General features: G+C 47.6%; 2 protein-coding genes across 4 annotated transcripts in view; one reads left to right on the top strand and one right to left on the bottom strand.

The window, feature by feature from the left end:
* The window catches only part of LOC115415850 (myelin transcription factor 1-like protein), a 42,179-nt gene extending 37,130 nt beyond the window's left edge, over positions 1-5,049 (top strand). The window contains exons 25-31 of the mRNA XM_030129501.1: positions 1,698-1,744; positions 1,849-1,898; positions 2,617-2,803; positions 2,949-3,104; positions 3,823-3,937; positions 4,456-4,609; positions 4,701-5,049. Of these exons, the coding sequence (XP_029985361.1) occupies positions 1,698-1,744; positions 1,849-1,898; positions 2,617-2,803; positions 2,949-3,104; positions 3,823-3,937; positions 4,456-4,609; positions 4,701-4,735 (744 nt within the window). The 3' untranslated portion in view covers positions 4,736-5,049. The remainder of the gene's footprint in view (positions 1-1,697; positions 1,745-1,848; positions 1,899-2,616; positions 2,804-2,948; positions 3,105-3,822; positions 3,938-4,455; positions 4,610-4,700) is intronic.
* A 2,029-nt stretch (positions 5,050-7,078) lies between these two features.
* On the bottom strand, positions 7,079-20,733 carry LOC115415852 (alpha-taxilin-like). Of its 3 annotated transcripts, XM_030129503.1 has the most exons (11): positions 20,715-20,733; positions 17,452-17,659; positions 17,297-17,372; positions 16,734-16,819; positions 16,089-16,259; positions 15,223-15,417; positions 14,575-14,694; positions 13,606-13,680; positions 12,667-12,759; positions 12,127-12,222; positions 7,079-8,348 (listed from the first exon to the last, which is right to left on the bottom strand). In XM_030129503.1, exons 2-11 carry the CDS (start codon positions 17,650-17,652, stop codon positions 7,431-7,433), a joined length of 2,031 nt encoding a protein of 676 aa, XP_029985363.1. In that variant the 5' UTR covers positions 17,653-17,659; positions 20,715-20,733; the 3' UTR covers positions 7,079-7,430. The 3 variants fall into 3 exon arrangements, with proteins under 3 accessions (XP_029985363.1, XP_029985362.1, XP_029985364.1); XM_030129502.1 differs by lacking the exon at positions 20,715-20,733 and having other exon boundaries at positions 17,452-17,665; XM_030129504.1 differs by lacking the exons at positions 13,606-13,680; positions 20,715-20,733 and adding an exon at positions 13,473-13,547 and having other exon boundaries at positions 17,452-17,665.
* Between the last annotated feature and the right edge of the window lie 243 nt (positions 20,734-20,976).

Below are 20,976 nucleotides of genomic sequence, written 5' to 3'. Positions count from 1 at the left end.
TCACGGCGACGGCTCCGTCTGCCAGTGAAAGACAAAAGTGGACCAAGTGCAAATACTGTTTCTGTTCTGAACGTAAAACTAATCCCATGTAAATCCAGTGAGTTTGACTGTATCTCTGTATGTCCACATCAGAAGTAAAGTTCTGTCATGACTCTGTCCACTTGGAGCTAGGAGTGGGTATCAGCAAGAATCTGGCAATACGATACAAATCACAATATTAGGATCACCATACGATATATCATGATACTGTTAAAAAGGCAATTTTTTATGTCTTTTTTTTAAATGATTATTTCCTTGAAGAATTGAATTCCAGCAGAAATCTGCACAAATACTAAACACATTTGTAGTTGATCCCAACAGGATCTAATGTTCTATCACAAAATGTTCCTGTGTTCAAACTGAAATTCTGTTTTACAGACATTCCAGTTTCAGATCCTGTTCAAATGTTCAGATTCTATTGGTTCAGAACTAACATCAGAACAGGATTTTAGTTCAATCCCAACAAAGGAATGAACATTATTGAATAAAAGAGTGTGAAATAAGAATAAATAAAATATAAAAAACAAAAAAATTGAATAAATACCTAAAAATATCGATACAGTACCTTTTAATATCGATACAGTATTGTGAAATGAAATACTGCGATATATTGCAGAACTGATATTTTCTTACACCCCTACTTGGAGCTGACCATAGTCTGGACAAGCCTTGTCTAATGCCACGTTTCCATTACGTGGATCTGGCTCGGCTCAGCTCGGCTCGACTCCACTCTGGTACCAGGTCCTATTCCAGACTGTTTCCATTACAGACACTACCCACTTTCCAGTCCCTGGTCGTCATAGCAATGTGGCGCATTACTTCCATGTCGTCTGCTCAGAGTTGCTGATAAACTGACTGGTTGCGTGTTCTCTCGTCAAACTCCTGCTGAATGTTTGCGTCTGAACCTCCTGGACAAACCATGGTGTAGTTTTACAGACTGTCCTCATGTGGATTCACCTACTGACAGATTTACTGGTAAAGGGCGGGTCACAGAGACGACTCTGACCAATCAGAGGTCTGCAGTGTTTACGCGTCACCTTTTAGTATCTGGTCCCCAGTCCTGGAACCTCGGTGGAGGTGATACCAAAAAACTAGTACCAGATTTCAGGTCCTTTTTAGCTTACCGGCCGACAGGCCATAAGCTACTGTCGTCATGCGGCATCCGTCGGCGTCGTCTGTCGTCCGTTACAAAAATTTCAATCGTCTTCTTCTCCAAAACTACAATTCCGATTGACTTCAAACTTGGTATACAGCTTCTTTATGATGATGTCAACTAAAGTTAGTGAAATTATTTCGATCCGGATGTGATTCTGGATTTGGTGCGACTTTGAAAAATTTTCCCAGTATAACAGATAGGAAGTGGATTGATCCAATAAATCAGTATCAATGATATCAAGTTGGAATTTGAATTTTTTCCAGATCTGATTGGAATATGACCAAAACATGGGCTATTTCTGTAATAGAATAAATACACAGAACTGGGGGAGAATAAATGGCATCTGGATACATTTCCCAAAGCTTTTCATTTGGCCGGTAAGATACAGGACCATTGGTCTGATTTTTTGTAACGGAAACACAAAAAGGCTGAGTTGAGTCAAATCGAGTCGGAGCCGATACCATGTAGGGGAAACGCGACATTTGTTGTCTCTGTTTTATAGGATCCAGTACAAACTTCAGAAAATCCTCTAGAGGCCGACAAGTCCAGGTAACAAACCCGTCTGTTCCCATGGAAACGCTACCTCTGTGTGACGTCACAAATCCCAGGTGACAAATGTTGAAACAGCAGCTAATGTTTGTGTTTTTTTTCAGCGGAACGCAGCAGAAAGCCTGGATCCAGCCCCGAGGCCATTACCGACACGGTGTGTGTTTTCAATCTGAACATTCACATCAGCTGGAGTTCACAGGACAAACGGAAATGATCGGTTCACATGACAGCCACTGAAAAAGGCCTCACACATGTTGGAAATGTTGACGTTCAGCTGTGCTCGTAAAGTCCAGGTTCCTCAATAATTGGGCGTTCGTCAAAACTCACAGTGTTCACGTTTGTTTTTTGGGTCGAATGAAGGACCGGTCATCTCCTTCCAAATGTTCTCCATCCACTTTGTAATTTATGACATCACTTCCTGTGTTCATTGTCGTCGTCTTTGTTAGTGATTTCTTCAAACATCTTCTCCAAACCTACTGGTCGGATTGATTTCAAATTTTTTTTATGTAGCTTCCTCTGGACAGCATCTAAAATACAAGTACTGAGAAAGTACCACCCACTTCTACTGCATCCAGAACACAGGACTAGAACATGGAGACAGAACCTACAGACAGAACAGCACAACTGCACACATTCAACTGGGAAATGATCCACACAGAACAGGACGCTGACATACAGGGACACTGGAACTATTTATGTAGTTGTGACTGATGGAGACCATGTCCAGTAAAACGGTAAATCTTAAGGTGACGCGTTTTCATGGACTTTCTGTAGGAACAGTGCAGGTTTATGGTGTTTGAATATGTGACTGAGCTGAAGGCGTGTAGCCTTGTTGTGGTGTGTTGTCATGTCATTGCGGTGTTACCCTTCAGAGGTGTCCCTGGCGGTGCTGACTCGCCGGTTCCTGGAGCTGCTGCTGGCGGCGCCCGATCGGACTCTGGACCTTCGACAGGTGGTCACCAGCTTGAAGACCCGCAAGCGTCGAATCTACGACATCACCAACGTCCTAGACGGCATCAACCTCATCCAGAAGGAGTCGGCCAACAGGATCGGGTGGATGTGAGAACATATTAATGTCAACACCATGTTTCATCTGCCCACAAACCTGTAAAAACCACTGATAGGACACATCCAAGGTCTCAAAACTCTTCCTGGTTGTTCTTCTGTTTCTGTACGTCCCATGGTTCCACCGTCCTGTCGCTAGAGGGAAGTGTCCCATCTCGTCTCTCCTGTGGACGAACCAGCAGAAGTTTCAGACGGAGCTGGACAACCTGAAGCTGGTGGAGGACACGTTGGACGGCCTCATCAAAAGCTGTGCTCAGCAGCTCTTTGACATGACGGATGACGTGGAAAACGCTGCATATCCTTTCACAGCGACCAGACTAACCCTAACCCCGACCCTAGCCCTAACCCTAACCCTGACCCTAACCCTGACCCTAGCCCTAACCCTAGCCCTGACCCTAACCCTGACCCTAACCCTGACCCTAGCCCTAACCCTGACCCTGACCCTAGCCCTAACCCTGACCCTAACCCTGACCCTAACCCTGACCCTAGCCCTAACCCTGACCCTGACCCTAGCCCTAACCCTGACCCTAACCCTGACCCTAGCCCTAACCCTAACCCTGACCCTGACCCTAGCCCTAACCTAACCCTAACCCTAACCCTGACCCTGACCCTAGCCCTAACCCTAACCCTAGCCCTGACCCTAACCCTGACCCTAGCCCTACCCTGACCCTGACCCTAGCCCTAACCCTGACCCTAACCCTGACCCTAGCCCTAACCCTAACCCTGACCCTGACCCTAGCCCTAACCCTAACCCTAACCCTAACCCTGACCCTGACCCTGACCCTAGCCCTAACCCTAACCCTGACCCTAACCCTAACCCTAACCCTAACCCTGACCCTAACCCTGACCCTAACCCTGACCCTAACCCTAGCCCTAACCCTGACCCTAGCCCTGACCCTAACCCTAGCCCTAACCCTGACCCTAACCCTGACCCTAGCCCTAACCCTGGGGTTTGTGGTTTGGGTTCAGTACCATCCATTCACACTGTGACGTTGGTCCTTAACTCGGTTTACGTTGGCATATGTGACTCATAACGACGTCCGGCGACTCAGAACCTTCCAGGAGCAGACGGTTATCGCTGTCAAAGCGCCAGAGGAAACAAAGCTGGAGGTTCCTGCACCTACAGAGGTAAACAAACAAACAACAGCCTCTGACACTCTGATCTAAGTCTCCACAAACCAAACCAGGTTCAGTTCCATCACTCTGACTCATTAATCACACCTTTATTCATACAGGAACTGAAAACTGTCTGTCTGTCTCTGTCTGTCTCTTTCTCTCTCTCTCTCTCTCTCTCTCTCTCTCTCTCTCTCTCTCTCTCTCTCTCTCTGTCTTTCTCTCTGTCTTTCTCTCTCTGTATGTTTCTTGCTCTCTCTCTCTGTCTCTCTCTTTCTCTCTGCCTGTCTCTCTCTCTCTCTCTCTTTCTCTGCCTGTCTCTCTGTCTGTCTCTGTCTCTCTTTCTCTGCCTGTCTCTCTCTCTCTCTTTCTGTATGTCTCTCCCTCTCTGGGGTGGGGTCATGTGGACACAGATCCAAAGTTCATATTTCAGTGTTGGATGAGGTGGACAGGTTTTGTTACCGTGGTTACAGACTGGTTGGACTGTGTGTGTGTGTGTGTGTGTGTGTGTGTGTGTGTGTGTGTTGCTGTAGGACAGTATCCAGATCCACCTGAAGGCGGGGAAGGGTCCCATCATGGTCCTGACCTGTGAGGTGGGCTCAGGCCACGCCCTCGTGACCTCTGAGCCTGTAGAGAAGAGCGGCCTGTTTGTAACGCTGTCGGAGAGTCGGATCAAGACCAGCACAGGTGACCCCCCCCATTTATTTCATGAATCCTAACCCCCCCCCCCCCGCCCCCATTCCAGCGGTTCAGGCTCATGCAGTCGTCTGCTTTACAGCGTCTTCAGATCTATTCAGTGGCGTCAGCTCCTAGTCGACCGGCAGGGGGCGGAGCTTCACATCCTGTCTAATCCATCGGACCGACATCATGGATCCAATGAGGTGCAACACAAGCACCAAGAGCATCATGGGAAACAGACACTACATTCATCTGAACAGTCCAGGTGAGATGATGCAGAGCAGTGGGACGTCCCAGGGCCTCAGAGCTTCTACGAACATGTGCTCACCTTCGTTTGGTGGACAGGACTGGACTGCTTCTCTGGGTTTTCTTATGTTTTGGATATTTTTTTTCTCCTTTGTTCAAATTCAAAGATGCTTGTATCAATAAAACCTTATTTTCTACTTCGCTGTATTTGTTATGTGACTCCATTTGATGGAAAAGTCATCTGCGTATTTTACTGTATTTTTTCATCTTTTTTTGGGATCATTTAACGTCAACACTCCAAACAGGTGCTTAATCTGAACTTCATTCCATCTGGAAACTGGAAAACAGTTTGAAAATTCACACTTTGCTTCTACCTGCACTCGTGAACCAGATCCAGAGATACTTAAGCTCCTCCCCCTAGGGCAGGACCCACGCCCGAGTCTTCACCTCAGCGATGGCTAAGGCCACGTACCGTTAGGCCCACCGGGCCCAATCAGCTGCTTCCACAGACCCACTGCCCCGCCCCTTTAGACCTCCTCCTTAAGACCATTGGCTCTTCTCACCTCTGGCGTCCACCATCAGGTTTTGGGATTACTGCCATCAGGGGGAGGAGCTAAGTACCTCTGAATCCTATTCAGTCGTGAGGGTAGGGTGGAGTAGGAGGTCGACAGGTGGATGGGGGCGGAGTCTACAGTGATGCGGACACTCCATTGGTCCATTGTGGTGCAGAAGCTGTAGATGAAGCGGTGGATGTGCGTTGTGAGCCTCAGCTGTGGTCCTGAACTCTGACCCACAGAACCAGGTCACATGGACAAGACTGACAGGAGGGTGGGCGGGCTCAGGTGCAGAGACAGGGGGGGAGCTGGGACATGTGGGCGGGACTCAGAGTAGAGCCGCTGTTCCTCCACGTTCAGAGGAACCAGTGGAGGAGGTTCATGTAGTGAGGACGCCTCCTGGACTCCTCCCTTGGGAGGGGTGTGTCCATTCAGGAGGAGGGGTTAGGGGTGTGTCCATCCAGGGGGAGGGTTTAGGGGTGTGTCTGTCCAGGAGGAGGGGTTAGGGGCGTGTCCGTCCAGGAGGAGACCTCAGTCCGACTCAGGACACGATGGACAGGTTCTATGTGTGGTCTAGGAACCAATCAGGGTTCACCTGGAAGAGCAGGTGAGGGAGGGGGCTGTCTGGGCTCCATCTGCTGCCCCCACCCCCCTAGAACCAGACCCAGACCTGGACCCGGATAAAAGGAAGGCGATAAGACGTGACATGAGACTTTGCTTCTGCTGTTTTTTTTTTTCAATCTAAAGGTGATGTCCAGGGATGTCCTCCGCTTTTCACATTGACCCCGCCCACTTCCAATAACTGGCCAATCACACAGTAGTTCTGCTCAAAAGGTGTGTGAGAACATTCCATGTTCTGGAATGTTTACAGGTTGCATGTATGTTACTACCTCCACCAGGAGGTATTGTGATCACTTTGTGTGCGTGCGTGTTTGTTTGTTTGTTAGCCAGATAACTCAAAAAGTTATGGATGGATTTTCATGAAATTTTCAGGAAATGTTGATACTGGCACAAGGAAGAAATGATTACATTTTGGTGGTGATCGGGGGGGGGGGGGGTCTGTCTTGGCGGAGGCCGGTGGTCTCCGAGTGCTTTTCTTGTTATTGTTATTATTATGATTGTTGTTATTATTATACTCCATTTTGCATGTTCACCAGAAGGGGTAGGCATGTCCTAATTCTTGATGAGTCGGATGGGAGGGGCTAAGGGGGAGGGGCTGTTTTACCCTCCAAACCCAGGGGTCTGATAAATGCCCCATAATTCAGTTCCACTCATGAGTCAGATGGAGGTAAACACAAACAGCAGCAGTGAAAAAAGAAACACACACACGGACAGATTTACTGAAACACAAACGACTGAAGCATGTGATCGTCCCTTTAATGTGGTTCCAGTGTGTTCCAGATGGCATTAGTGCGGTGCTTTGTGTTTGATGGTGGTAAACGGACGTCCATGGAACACAGACAGTTCCAGCTGCTGACCACATGGAGGATTCTGTCCCAAACAGAGTTCCAACATCTGTTTATAGTGACATCAATGACTGATGAGGACAGAACAGGTCTGGAAGGGTTGGACCATTTCAACCACTACCCCTTAGAACTAGGGTTAAAGGGGAGGGGCCATAGGGTGAATTGGGATTGGCCCAGGTGTCACCAGCAGGTGGAGCTCTGACCACACACCTATGCTCAATATTCTATAGAAGAAGACAAAGACCAGGACAAATGAACCAAAGTCAAACAAAACAACTGTCAGAAACTCTTTATTCACACACATTGGTTTGATGTTTCGTCGTGTTTCAGACCAATAAACTCGTCAAACTACAAAACAGTCGTTTCATTCGTCCGTTCTCATTTGGTGACACTGGACAAAAGGACAGAGACGATGTTTCAGCTCCACCTGGTGGACAAACTAAAGAGGTTCAACTTTACAAAGGACACACTCGCTCATGTCGACAGGTTCAGGTGGCGTTCAGATGCTTCTTCTTCTTCTTTGGTGTTTCCTTCTTGGAGGAGTCGGTGGTTTAGGGTGTGTTCTCAGACTCTACCCGTCCTCTTCTTCTTCTTCTTTGGTGTTTGCTTCTTGGAGGTGTCGGTGCTTTTTGCTGTGTTCTCAGACTCTGGAGCTGCTTCTTCTGGTTTCTGTACTGGTTCTGTCTTCTCATCTTTAACTGGGACCACTGGTTTGGCCTCGGCAGTCTCTGGTTTTGGAGCTGTTGGACATTCAGGGCTGATGTTCTCAGGTTCTGCTGTGATCACAGGATTCTTCTGGCTCTTCAGCTCTGCTTCTGGTTGGTCTTTGGTTTGGATCTGTGTTTCAGCTTTTTCCACCTCAGGTTTTGGTTTTTCTGTTTCAACCGGTTTGTCTTCTCTGACGTCCGCCTGCGTCTCCACCTTCTCTGCTTCTGCTTTTGCTTCTTCCACTGGTGGGATTTCAATGGTGGTCAGTGTTTCTGAGAAGGACACCGTCTTCACAGCTTTCACTTCCTGCTGGATCTCTGGTTTCAGGTCCTCCTGCTCAGAAACCTCTTTGTTCTGAGCTTTGCTGGTAAACTTGGCAAAAGCAGAGGCCACCACATCTTCTTCCAAGTCTAAACGTTCCTGGTCATCGTCCTCTTCGTCTTCGGCAGGACCGTCCAGCAGCGTGGCGGCGAACTCCTGCAGCTTGGCCTGTTCCTCCTTCAGTCGAGCCATGTCCCGGGTGAGGACCGGGTCGTCCTTCTGCAGCTGCTCCAGTTCCTGGACCTCGTCCTCGGTCAGGCCGTAGGGTTTGTCGGGGACGCCGTCTGGATCGGACGGACCTTCCAGCTTGGACGGGATGTTGGTGCCACTTCGGCGGACGTCTTTGATCTTGTCGTAAAGGACTTTCCTCTCGTCCTGAAGAGCTCGACACAGCTTTTCCAGCCGCTGGATCTTCAGGACGAACAGGTCGTACTCTTGGCTTCGCTCATTTCGCTGGAAAAGAAACAGATGTGGTACGAGTTAGCTGCGAGAGTTTGGACCAAACAGGAAGAGCTGAAGATGATTTCAACTTCTACAGCGTTTAAACACTATTATCTGTGGAAAACAAGCCTTCAACTGTCCAGTGGACCAAGAAACACCAGGTCAGATGTCCACATGTCCACCAGGCCAGATGTCCACATGTCCACTAGGCCAGATGTCCACATGTCCACTAGGTCAGATGTCCACATGTCCACCAGGTCAGATGTCCACATGTCCACTAGGTCAGATGTCCACATGTCCACCAGGTCAGATGTCCACATGTCCACTAGGTCAGATGTCCACATGTCTACCAGGTCAGATGTCCACATGTCCACTAGGCCAGATGTTCACATGTCCACCAGGTCAGATGTTCACATGTCCACCAGGTCAGATGTCCACATGTCCACTAGGCCAGATGTCCACTAGGTCAGATGTTCACATGTCCACCAGGTCAGATGTCCACATGTCCACTAGGCCAGATGTCCACATGTCCACTAGGTCAGATGTTCACATGTCCACCAGGTCAGATGTCCACATGTCCACTAGGCCAGATGTCCACATGTCCACTAGGTCAGATGTCCACATGTCCACCAGGTCAGATGTCCACATGTCCACTAGGTCAGATGTCCACATGTCCACTAGGCCAGATGTCCACATGTCCACCAGGCCAGATGTCCACATGTCCACTAGGCCAGATGTCCACATGTCCACTAGGTCAGATGTCCACATGTCCACCAGGTCAGATGTCCACATGTCCACTAGGTCAGATGTCCACATGTCTACCAGGTCAGATGTCCACATGTCCACTAAGCCAGATGTTCACATGTCCACCAGGTCAGATGTCCACATGTCCACTAGGCCAGATGTTCACATGTCCACCAGGTCAGATGTCCACATGTCCACTAGGCCAGATGTCCACTAGGTCAGATGTTCACATGTCCACCAGGTCAGATGTCCACATGTCCACTAGGCCAGATGTCCACATGTCCACCAGGTCAGATGTCCACATGTCCACTAGGTCAGATGTCCACATGTCCACAAGGTCAGATGTCCACATGTCCACTAGGTCAGATGTCCACATGTCTACCAGGTCAGATGTCCACATGTCCACTAGGCCAGATGTTCACATGTCCACCAGGTCAGATGTCCACATGTCCACTAGGCCAGATGTTCACATGTCCACCAGGTCAGATGTCCACATGTCCACTAGGCCAGATGTCCACTAGGTCAGATGTTCACATGTCCACCAGGTCAGATGTCCACACGTCCACTAGGCCAGATGTCCACATGTCCACTAGGTCAGATGTTCACATGTCCACCAGGTCAGATGTCCACATGTCCACTAGGCCAGATGTCCACATGTCCACTAGGTCAGATGTTCACATGTCCACCAGGTCAGATGTCCACATGTCCACTAGGCCAGATGTCCACATGTCCACTAGGTCAGATGTCCACATGTCCACCAGGTCAGATGTCCACATGTCCACTAGGTCAGATGTCCACATGTCCACTAGGCCAGATGTCCACATGTCCACCAGGCCAGATGTCCACATGTCCACTAGGCCAGATGTCCACATGTCCACTAGGTCAGATGTCCACATGTCCACCAGGTCAGATGTCCACATGTCCACTAGGTCAGATGTCCACATGTCTACCAGGTCAGATGTCCACATGTCCACTAAGCCAGATGTTCACATGTCCACCAGGTCAGATGTCCACATGTCCACTAGGCCAGATGTTCACATGTCCACCAGGTCAGATGTCCACATGTCCACTAGGCCAGATGTCCACTAGGTCAGATGTTCACATGTCCACCAGGTCAGATGTCCACATGTCCACTAGGCCAGATGTCCACATGTCCACCAGGTCAGATGTCCACATGTCCACTAGGTCAGATGTCCACATGTCCACCAGGTCAGATGTCCACATGTCCACTAGGTCAGATGTCCACATGTCTACCAGGTCAGATGTCCACATGTCCACTAGGCCAGATGTTCACATGTCCACCAGGTCAGATGTCCACATGTCCACTAGGCCAGATGTTCACATGTCCACCAGGTCAGATGTCCACATGTCCACTAGGCCAGATGTCCACTAGGTCAGATGTTCACATGTCCACCAGGTCAGATGTCCACACGTCCACTAGGCCAGATGTCCACATGTCCACTAGGTCAGATGTTCACATGTCCACCAGGTCAGATGTCCACACGTCCACTAGGCCAGATGTCCACATGTCCACTAGGTCAGATGTTCACATGTCCACCAGGTCAGATGTCCACATGTCCACTAGGCCAGATGTTCACATGTCCACCAGGTCAAACGTCCACATGTCCACCAGGTCAGATGTCCACATGTCCACTAGGTCAGATGTCCACATGTCCACCAGGTCAGATGTCCACATGTCCACCAGGTCAGATGTCCACATGTCTCCAGGACCAGATGTCCACATGTCCACTAGGTCAGATGGTTCACATGTCCACCAGGTCAGATGTCCACATGTCCACTAGGCAGATGTCCACATGTCCACAGGTCAGATGTCCACATGTCCACAGGTCAGATGTCCACATGTCCACTAGGTCAGATGTCACATGTCCACAGGCAGATGTCCACATGTCCACCAGGCCAGATGTCCACATGCCCACTCGGCCAGATGTCCACATGTCCACTAGGTCAGATGTCCACATGTCCACCAGGTCAGATGTCCACATGTCCACTAGGTCAGATGTCCACATGTCTACCAGGTCAGATGTCCACATGTCCACTAAGCCAGATGTTCACATGTCCACTAGGTCAGATGTCCACATGTCCACCAGGTCAGATGTCCACATGTCCACTAGGCCAGATGTCCACTAGGTCAGATGTTCACATGTCCACCAGGTCAGATGTCCACATGTCCACTAGGCCAGATGTCCACATGTCCACCAGGTCAGATGTCCACATGTCCACTAGGTCAGATGTCCACATGTCCACCAGGTCAGATGTCCACATGTCCACTAGGTCAGATGTCCACATGTCTACCAGGTCAGATGTCCACATGTCCACTAGGCCAGATGTTCACATGTCCACCAGGTCAGATGTCCACATGTCCACTAGGCCAGATGTTCACATGTCCACCAGGTCAGATGTCCACATGTCCACTAGGCCAGATGTCCACTAGGTCAGATGTTCACATGTCCACCAGGTCAGATGTCCACACGTCCACTAGGCCAGATGTCCACATGTCCACTAGGTCAGATGTTCACATGTCCACCAGGTCAGATGTCCACACGTCCACTAGGCCAGATGTCCACATGTCCACTAGGTCAGATGTTCACATGTCCACCAGGTCAGATGTCCACATGTCCACTAGGTCAGATGTCCACATGTCCACCAGGTCAGATGTCCACATGTCCACCAGGTCAGACGTCCACATGTCCACTAGATTAGATGGCTTTACTCTTTTATTGCTGAAGTGAACTTTTTCTTAAATTCTTAGTTGAAATTGTTGTTATTGAATAAATGGATGTGTCCGACCCCACAGTAGGTGACCGTATTTGGTTCTAGTGATGGGGTTAATGCTCCTGCAGGTGCTGAAGGTTGTGGACATAGTGTTGGACAGACAGATGTTAGATTCACTGACAGATGGTGGAAGGATGGACATGATGTTCCGGTTCCAGCCAAGGGGAACCATGGTTCTGTTTGTGGATCCATTTCACTAAATACTGGTTCTACACACACTTTTCCACAGATCCACGTCTGATTTCCTTCGTACCTCTTCGATCATGTCCGTCAGCGCCTTGTTACAGTTCTCGAACCTTGTCTTCCACAGATTGGACTCTTTGTCCATTTTCTTCATCTTCTCAGACATCTGGAGGAAGAAGCCAAGAACATGACAAGTTCACCAAGACAACATGGAAAATTTCCCCTTAAACACCCAGACGTCCACCTTTAACCCTTAAACACCCAGACGTCCACCTTTAACCCTTAAACACCCAGACGTCCACCTTTAACCCTTAAACACCCAAACCTTTAACCCTTAAACACCCAGACGTCCACCTTTAACCCTTAAACACCCAAACCTTTAACCCTTAAACACCCAAACCTTTAACCCTTAAACACCCAGACGTCCACCTTTAACCCTTAAACACCCAAACCTTTAACCCTTAAACACCCAGACGTCCTCCTTTAACCCTTAAACACCCAAACCTTTAACCCTTAAACACCCAGACGTCCTCCTTTAACCCTTAAAGTACCCTGCAGCTGAATGTTTGTGTCTGAATGTTTGTGTCTGAATGTTTGTGTCTCCACATACGTTGTCCATCTCCTTCTTGAAACGCACGTAGATTTCGTTGCTTTTGGCCAAAGTTTCCTGGAACTCATCAAACTTCTGAGAGTAAAGAGTCAACTGTGGAGAAACAGAAGGACAGACGGACGTGAGGACAGACGGACGTGAGGACAGACGGACGTGAGGACAGACGGACGTGAGGACAGACGGACGTGAGGACAGACGGACGTGAGAACAGACGGACGTGAGAACAGACGGACGTGAGGACAGATGGACATGAGGGGGTCTGGTAGTGAATCTTCCCCTGAGCCTCCATCCCAGTCCCCTGCTCTCTGATAGTCTGGTGGTCTTTAAGTTGAGTCAGTGGTCTGGGTCTGGGTCTGGGTCTGGGTCCTGGTGGTCTATTGGAACAACAGGTGATAGGGATGGTGCAGGGTGTGGGAGGGGTGGTGCGGGGTGTGGGAGGGGTGGTGCGGGGTGTGGGAGGGGTGGTGCGGGGTGTGGGAGGGGTGGTGCGGGGTGTGGGAGGGGTGGTGCAGGGGTGTGGGAGGGGTGGTGCGGGGTGTGGGAGGGGTGGTGCAGGGTGTGGGAGGGGTGGTGTGGAGGCAGATGTTGGTCCAGGACAGGGGTGTACGAAGCTGGGAGGGCAAAAATCTGCGTATACCCACTAGAATAAACCAGACTACAACACTGATCCCAGTCCCCTGCTCTCTGAAAGTCTGGTGGTCTTTAAGTTGAGTTGGTGGTCTGGGTCTTTGTCCTGGTGGTCTTGGTCCTGGTGGTCCTGGTCTTGGTCCTGGTGGTCTTTAGTTTTAGGGGGTCTGAATATTCACCTGCGCCTCCATCCCAGTCCCCTGCTCTCTGAAAGTCTGAGCCTGCAGTTTCCACTCAGCGGCCTGAACCAGTAACTGGTCAGAAGAGAAGAACACACACACAGTTACTGACGGCCGGACAAACGCTCTTTACCTTCTTCTTCATGGACAGCTCCTCCTCCTTCAGAGCGAAGCATTTCTTTGTTTTGTCAATAGCCTCCATTAACAACTACGACAGAGATGACAAAAGAGTTAACATTAGGAAGAACCAAATCCTACGACTACAGACGAGTGTCAGCAGCACACGTCACTATATACACAAACAAATATATACACAGAAATATATACACTAAAATATATACACTAGAAATATATATACTAGAAATATATAGTCTAAAATATATACACTAGAAATATTTAAACTAGTAATATATACACAAGAAATATATACACTAAAATATATACACTAGAAATATTTAAACTAGTAATATATACACAAGAAATATATACACTAAAATATATACACTAGAAATATATATACTAGAAATATATTGTCTAAAATATATACACTAGAAATATTTAAACTAGTAATATATACACAAGAAATATATACACTAAAATATATACACTAGAAATATATACACTCCAAAATATATACACTAGAAATATATATACTAAAATATATACACTAGAAATATATAGTCTAAAATATATACACTAGAAATATTTAAACTAGTAATATATACACAAGAAATATATACACTCTAAAATATATACACTAGAAATATATACACTCTAAAATATATACACTAGAAATATACACTCTAAAATATATACACTAGAAATATATAGTCTAAAATATATACACTAGAAATATTTAAACTAGTAATATATACACTAGAAATATATACACTAGAAATATTTACACTCTAAAATATATGCACTAGAAATATAGACACTCAGAAATATATATTAAAGATATACTAAATATACACTAATAAAGTCTATAGAAATAATAAATAAAAACTAGTACAGTCTTCCTCTTATCTGGGGGGGGGGGGCAGCAGACAGCCAGAGTTTATCTGATGATCTAGATCTGTTTCATGTAGATGTGTGAACTCACATATTCCTTCTCCCTCTTGTGTTTCTCCTCAGCTTCAGCCAACAGGGCGTTGGCCTGTTGAAGTTTGGCCTCGCTCAGTTTCAGCTGAAGGTCACGGTGTCTGTTGATCTTCTCTAAACTCTGAAGAAAACCAGAAAAACTACAGTGAACAGGACCCAATGAGATCCAACATGTCCCCAGGCCATGAAGGACCGAGTGTGGGTCATCAGGGTCTAACCCTAACCCTAACCCCCATCAGGGTCTAACCCTAACCCCCATCAGGGTCCTGGCAACCCTGCTCTGGAGGTACTGGAGCCTCTGGAGGCTCCTGCCAGGGATCCCCATGAGAAGAGTTGGACCCAAGTGGTCTACTGCTGTGGAACACCATGACTTCAGGTTCTTCAGGTGAGTCTGTAAGAACCTGAACCAGGAGGAGGTTTTATGTGAACCTGATGTGAAGCTGATGTGAACCCGATGTGAACCCAATGTGGACCTGTGGACCATGAGAACCCGTCAGACTGAGGCTCTTCTTGGTCTTCCTCATGACTCTACGGAGGTTCCCCGTCCAGTAAATGTAATATCTGTCAACTGGACTTTACTGAACCTGAACTTTGTTTGTGGTGGGTGTGAGTGGACGTGGACCTTTTGACCTTTGACCTTGGAGCTCACCTCCTCCCTCAGCTCACACTGGCTCATCAGACTCTCCAGTTTGTTGGTCAAGCTGGTGTTTTCGTGGCAGAGCTTCTGGTTTCTGGAGTCGTGCTGCTCGATCTGGTCCTGGATCTCCTTCAACATGTTCTGAAAGTGGTCCGTGATCTCGTTCCTCTTTTCCTCGTCGTCCCGGCAACGCTGGACAGCCTCCGCCTGCGACAGGGGGATGATGGGAAATGTATGAACGGAAGGGTGTTTAAAAGGCATCGTACATGAAGGATTCCACAGAAACCAGAAAATCCGAGAAATACTTTGAATCCGGCAGATCTACGACGTCCCACACAAAGGCAACAGATGTTCTTTACTGTGGACAAGCACCAGGACCACTCCAACTGTGTGGACCAGAGCTGGTGGAGCTCCAACAGAAGTAAAGGACAAATTCAACTTTGGAAAAACTCCAGGAAATTGGATCCATTTGTCATGAATAGTTAAGAAATAACGACTCATTGAACGTGAATCTTTTTCTGGACTAGTTTTTACTGTAAAATCCACATGAAATCTATTATCAAAGGTCAAACATCTGAACACCTGAAGACCTGAGGCTCCAGTTGAATGGGCCTGAAACAGAAGGTTGGAGGTGGATGTGAGTCCCAACAGACACAGCTGTGAATGAAACCTGTTCCAGAAAACTGTTGAAGACTTTATCAACAGAAAATCAGACATGACAAAGGTTCCTGATGTAGTCTGAGGAGGAGCTTTAGGACCTGTCTTCAACTTCACAACAGAACTTCCTAAACACTGACACTGTTGAAGGTCTGTGTGTGTGTGTGTGTGTGTGTGTGTGTGTGTGTGTGTGTGTGTGTGTGTGTGTGTGGGGTTCCTACCTTCAGGACGTTGTAGTGCGACTGCAGATCTCGACACAGAACCTCCAGCTGACTTCGAGCTGCGACGCTGTGACATTGCTCCACTTGAAGATGCTTCCTCTCGTCCAGAAGGAGGTTGAAGTTCTGCTGCAGAGAACTCAGCTTCTTCTCATCCTGACGCCTCAACGCAACCTGGACACGAAGCAACATGAACACGTGTTCACATCCACCACATTCATCCACACTGTGGGCCTGATCACAAAAGGAATAAACCAGCGCTAATGTGCTTTGCTTTGAATGTACGTGTCACAGGTGATCACCTCAGATGACACCAGGTCAAAGGTCAAAGTCTGGGAGACCGCCCTGTTTAAAGAGGTTTTAGGTTTAGATGTAAATTAACCGATGGAGGAGTTTAGTCAGAGAAGGTACTGAAGACTGGGACTGGACCCCCATCAGCCACTAGAACGTCTACAAGTTCTACTGTGGCATTGTGGGTAGAACACACGTCTGTATTATTTGTTCTTGGGTCGTTCCATAAATGTTGCTGTGATCAGAACAGAATGGTTGTGAGCCTAAGCCCCGTAGATCAGGTCCCTGGGTGTCCTGTTAGTAGATCAGGTCCCTGGGTGTCCTGTTAGTAGATCAGGTCCCTGGGTGTGTCCTCACCATCTCAGCGTGTTTCTGGACCAGATGTTTCAGTTTCTCCTCTGGAGTAGACAGTCTGTGCAGGCTTTGCATGATGCACGAGATCTCTGGAGACATAAAGAACATGACACAGGTGGGCCTCATGTGGACCTCATGTGGACCTCATATGGACCTCATGTTGACCTCATATGAACCTCATGTGGACCTCATATGGACCTCATATGGACCTCATGTGGACCTCATGTGGACCTCATATGGACCTCATGTTGACCTCATATGAACCTCATGTGGACCTCATATGGACCTCATGTGGACCTCATATGGACCTCATGTGGCCCTCATGTGGACCTTATGTGGACCTCATGTGGACCTCATATGGGCCTCATGTGGACCTCATATGGACCTCATGTGGACCTCATATGGACCTCATGTGGACCTCATATGGACCTCATGTGTACCTCACATGGACCTCAAATGGACCTTATGTGGACCTCATGTGGACCTCATGTAGACCTCATACCTCATCATCTGACTAAAGTGGCACTAATGCTGTTACTGATCCTCAGTGTCCTCTTGTGTCCTACCCGTCTCCATGGTAACAGCTGTGTCTTCTCGTGTCTCCTCCTCCATCTTCTTTTCCATCTCTGCTTCCACCAGCCTCTGATGAAAACATCAGAGGTCTGAGTTCAGGTGCACCTTCACCTGCTCACCTGCTTCAGGTGGAGGTCATGTGACCTACCTGTTTCTCCAGGAGCCCGTTGGCAGCAGAGCCGTATCCGCTGATGATGTCATCCAGACGCCGCCTGAACTCGTCCATGGGGTCAAAGGTCACAGACGAAGCTGCCGCCGCATGAACTACGTCATCAGAGTCCAGGGAGGGGGCCGCCACCTCAGCCTGGGGGGGCACCAGGACCTCAGCTGCTTTGACTGAAGCCTCCATCCTCAAACTGAAGGAGACACACACAGGGACAAGACGTTCAACAGTGGACGTGCAACTGTGGACAAGACGTTCAACAGTGGACGTGCAACTGTGGACAAGACGTTCAACAGTGGACGTGCAACTGTGGACAGGACGTTCAACTGTGGACGTGCAACTGTGGACAGGACGTTCAACTGTGGACAGGACGTTCAACTGTGGACAAGGACATTCAACAGTGGACAAGACGTTCAACAGTGGACAGGACGTTCAACAGTGGACAAGACGTTCAACAGTGGACAGGACGTTCAACAGTGGACAAGACGTTCAACAGTGGACAGGACGTTCAACTGTGGACAAGACGTTCAACAGTGGACAGGACGTTCAACTGTGTACAAGGACATGTGGCTGTGATCTGGGTTTAGACCATCATGAGGCAGGTTAGTTTTAGTCAGGTTAGTTTTAGTCCGGTTAGTTTTAGTCAGGTTAGTTTTGGTCAGGTTAGTTTTGGTCAGGTTAGTTTTGGTCAGGTTAGTTTTAGTCAGGTTAGTTTTGGTCAGGTTAGTTTTGGTCAGGTTAGTTTTAGTCAGGTTAGTTTTGGTCAGGTTAGTTTTAGTCAGGTTAGTTTTAGTCAGGTTAGTTTTAGTCAGGTTAGTTTTGGTCAGGTTAGTTTTAGTCAGTTAGTTTAGTCAGGTTAGTTTTGGTCAGGTTAGTTTTAGTCAGGTTAGTTTGGTCAGGTTAGTTTTGGTCAGGTTAGTTTTAGTCAGGGTTCGTTTTGGTCGGTTAGTTTTGTAGGTTAGTTTTAGTCAGGTTAGTTTTAGTCAGGTTAGTTTTGGTCAGGTTAGTTTTAGTCAGGTTAGTTTTGGTCAGGTTAGTTTTGGTCAGGTTAGTTTTAGTCAGGTTAGTTTTAGTCAGGTTAGTTTTGGTCAGGTTAGTTTTAGTCAGGTTAGTTTTGGTCAGGTTAGTTTTAGTCAGGTTAGTTTTAGTCAGGTTAGTTTTAGTCAGGTTAGTTTTAGTCAGGTTAGTTTTGGTCAGGTTAGTTTTAGTCAGGTTAGTTTTGGTCAGGTTAGTTTTGGTCAGGTTAGTTTTAGTCAGGTTAGTTTTGGTCAGGTTAGTTTTAGTCAGGTTAGTTTTAGTCAGGTTAGTTTTGGTCAGGTTAGTTTTAGTCAGGTTAGTTTTAGTCAGGTTAGTTTGGTCAGGTTAGTTTTAGTCAGGTTAGTTTTAGTCAGGTTAGTTTTGGTCAGGTTAGTTTTGGTCAGGTTAGTTTTAGTCAGGTTAGTTTTGGTCAGGTTAGTTTTAGTCAGGTTAGTTTTGGTCAGGTTAGTTTTAGTCAGGTTAGTTTTGGTCAGGTTATGTGTAATAGTAATGGTGCTGTCAAATGTGTCTGTGGTGACTAACAGAAGCAGCTGTATTAACCAGAGTGGTCATAATTCCCAGTGTCAGTAAATGTATCACAGGGATTTAATGAGACATTCAAGTGTTGGACGTTTCCTCATACCAGCTAACAGTGTTTTCTCCAACAGCTCCAGCACCACATTCCATTCTGCCATGTGTGGAGTTAAAATTAACCTCCTGCCCCCCCCCCCCCCCCCCCCCCCCCCCCCCCCGACAGACACACACCTGTCCATCCTCCGCTATTCTGAGTGCACACTAATATGGTCAGACTGTCTATTATGGTCATACACACACACACACACACACACACACAGAGGTTTGTGTGTGTGTGTAGTTGGTCCTGTATAATGTAGCTCAGTTAAGCCCCACCCACTCTGTTGAGCAACATCTTAGCCCCTCCCCCTTAAACTTTAAACTGTGAACTGCATCCAAATAAACAGAAACAACATCCTGATAAACACACACACACACACACACACACCACCGAAAGTACAGAATGTTTGTATGAGGGAACAGCAGTCTGCTCTGACCGAACAGGAACACACAGGAGTTTGATCTTCAGTTAACACCAGTGAAAGCAGCAGAAGATGGAAGAACGTGGAACAAACCCAAACCCAGACGATAAGAAGAAGAATGTGTTTCCTGTCAAAAAGGTCAACAAGCAAACGCAAAACAGCACTAAAACACCTAAGTGGACCCAGTCCAGTACGGCCCAGGGTTCAGCCCTAACCCTGGGTTCAGTGGGACTGGTCTAAGGTCTGGGTTTAACTCTGACTCTAAAACAGACACATGGTTTGGATGTGACACAGCAGATTATTTATAGCAGCGACAACGAAGAATGTTGGGCAACAGCAGCCATGATGGAAACAGCAACACTATGAGTTTACCCTCTGGTACCCAGGTGAGTATATTATACACACTTTAACCCTCTGGTACCCAGGTGAGTATATTATACACACTTTAACCCTCTGGTACCCAGGTGAGTATATTATACACACTTTAACCCTCTGGTACCCAGGTGAGTATATTATACACACTTTAACCCTCTGGTACCCAGGTGAGTATATTATACACACTTTAACCCTCTGCTGTCCAGGTGAGTATATTATACACACTTTAACCCTCTGGTACCCAGGTGAGTATATTATACACACTTTAACCCTCTGGTACCCAGGTGAGTATATTATACACACTTTAACCCTCTGGTACCCAGGTGAGTATATTATACACACTTTAACCCTCTGGTACCCAGGTGAGTATATTATACACACTTTAACCCTCTGGTACCCAGGTGAGTATATTATACACACTTTAACCCTCTGGTACCCAGGTGAGTATATTATACACACTTTAACCCTCTGCTGTCCAGGTGAGTATATTGTACACATTTTAACCTCTTAAACGCGGTCTGGTCTATTGTCTGTAAGTAAACGCGGTCTGGTCTATTGTCTGTAAGTAAACGCGGTCTGGTCTATTGTCTGTAAGTAAACCCGGTCTGGTCTATTGTCTGTAAATAAACCCGGTCTGGTCTATTGTCTGTAAATAAACCCGGTCTGGTCTATTGTCTGTAAATAAACCCGGTCTGGCCTATTAACAGAGAAATAAACCAGTGAAGAAAATCACAAAGGTCAAAGGTCAAAAGACAAACAGGTGGAAGATTTACACAAAGAGGAAAAGAAAAGGTGTCTTACCAGGATCAGTGAAGGAGAGGAGACAGAGAGGAGGAGCAGGAGGAGCACGAGCAGGAGCAGAGGGAGGAGGAGGAGCAGGGGGAGGAGCAGGGGGAGGGGCAGGGGGAGGGGCCTGGGGACGGCCTCGATGACAGCTGAACCCCAAAATAACCCCAGAGCCTGAGCTCAGGGTCACATGATCATGGCTGTCAGTGGGACTCCAACAGTTCTGTTCTGGTTCTTCTCTGTTCCTCGGACTGTTCTGTCGGACTCAGATCTCTGA

This window comes from Sphaeramia orbicularis, unplaced genomic scaffold (assembly GCF_902148855.1).
Source record: "Sphaeramia orbicularis unplaced genomic scaffold, fSphaOr1.1, whole genome shotgun sequence".
Lineage (NCBI taxonomy): Eukaryota > Metazoa > Chordata > Actinopteri > Kurtiformes > Apogonidae > Sphaeramia > Sphaeramia orbicularis.
The sequence above is the reverse complement of the archived record's forward strand: the minus strand, read 5'-3'. Positions and strand labels throughout refer to the sequence as shown.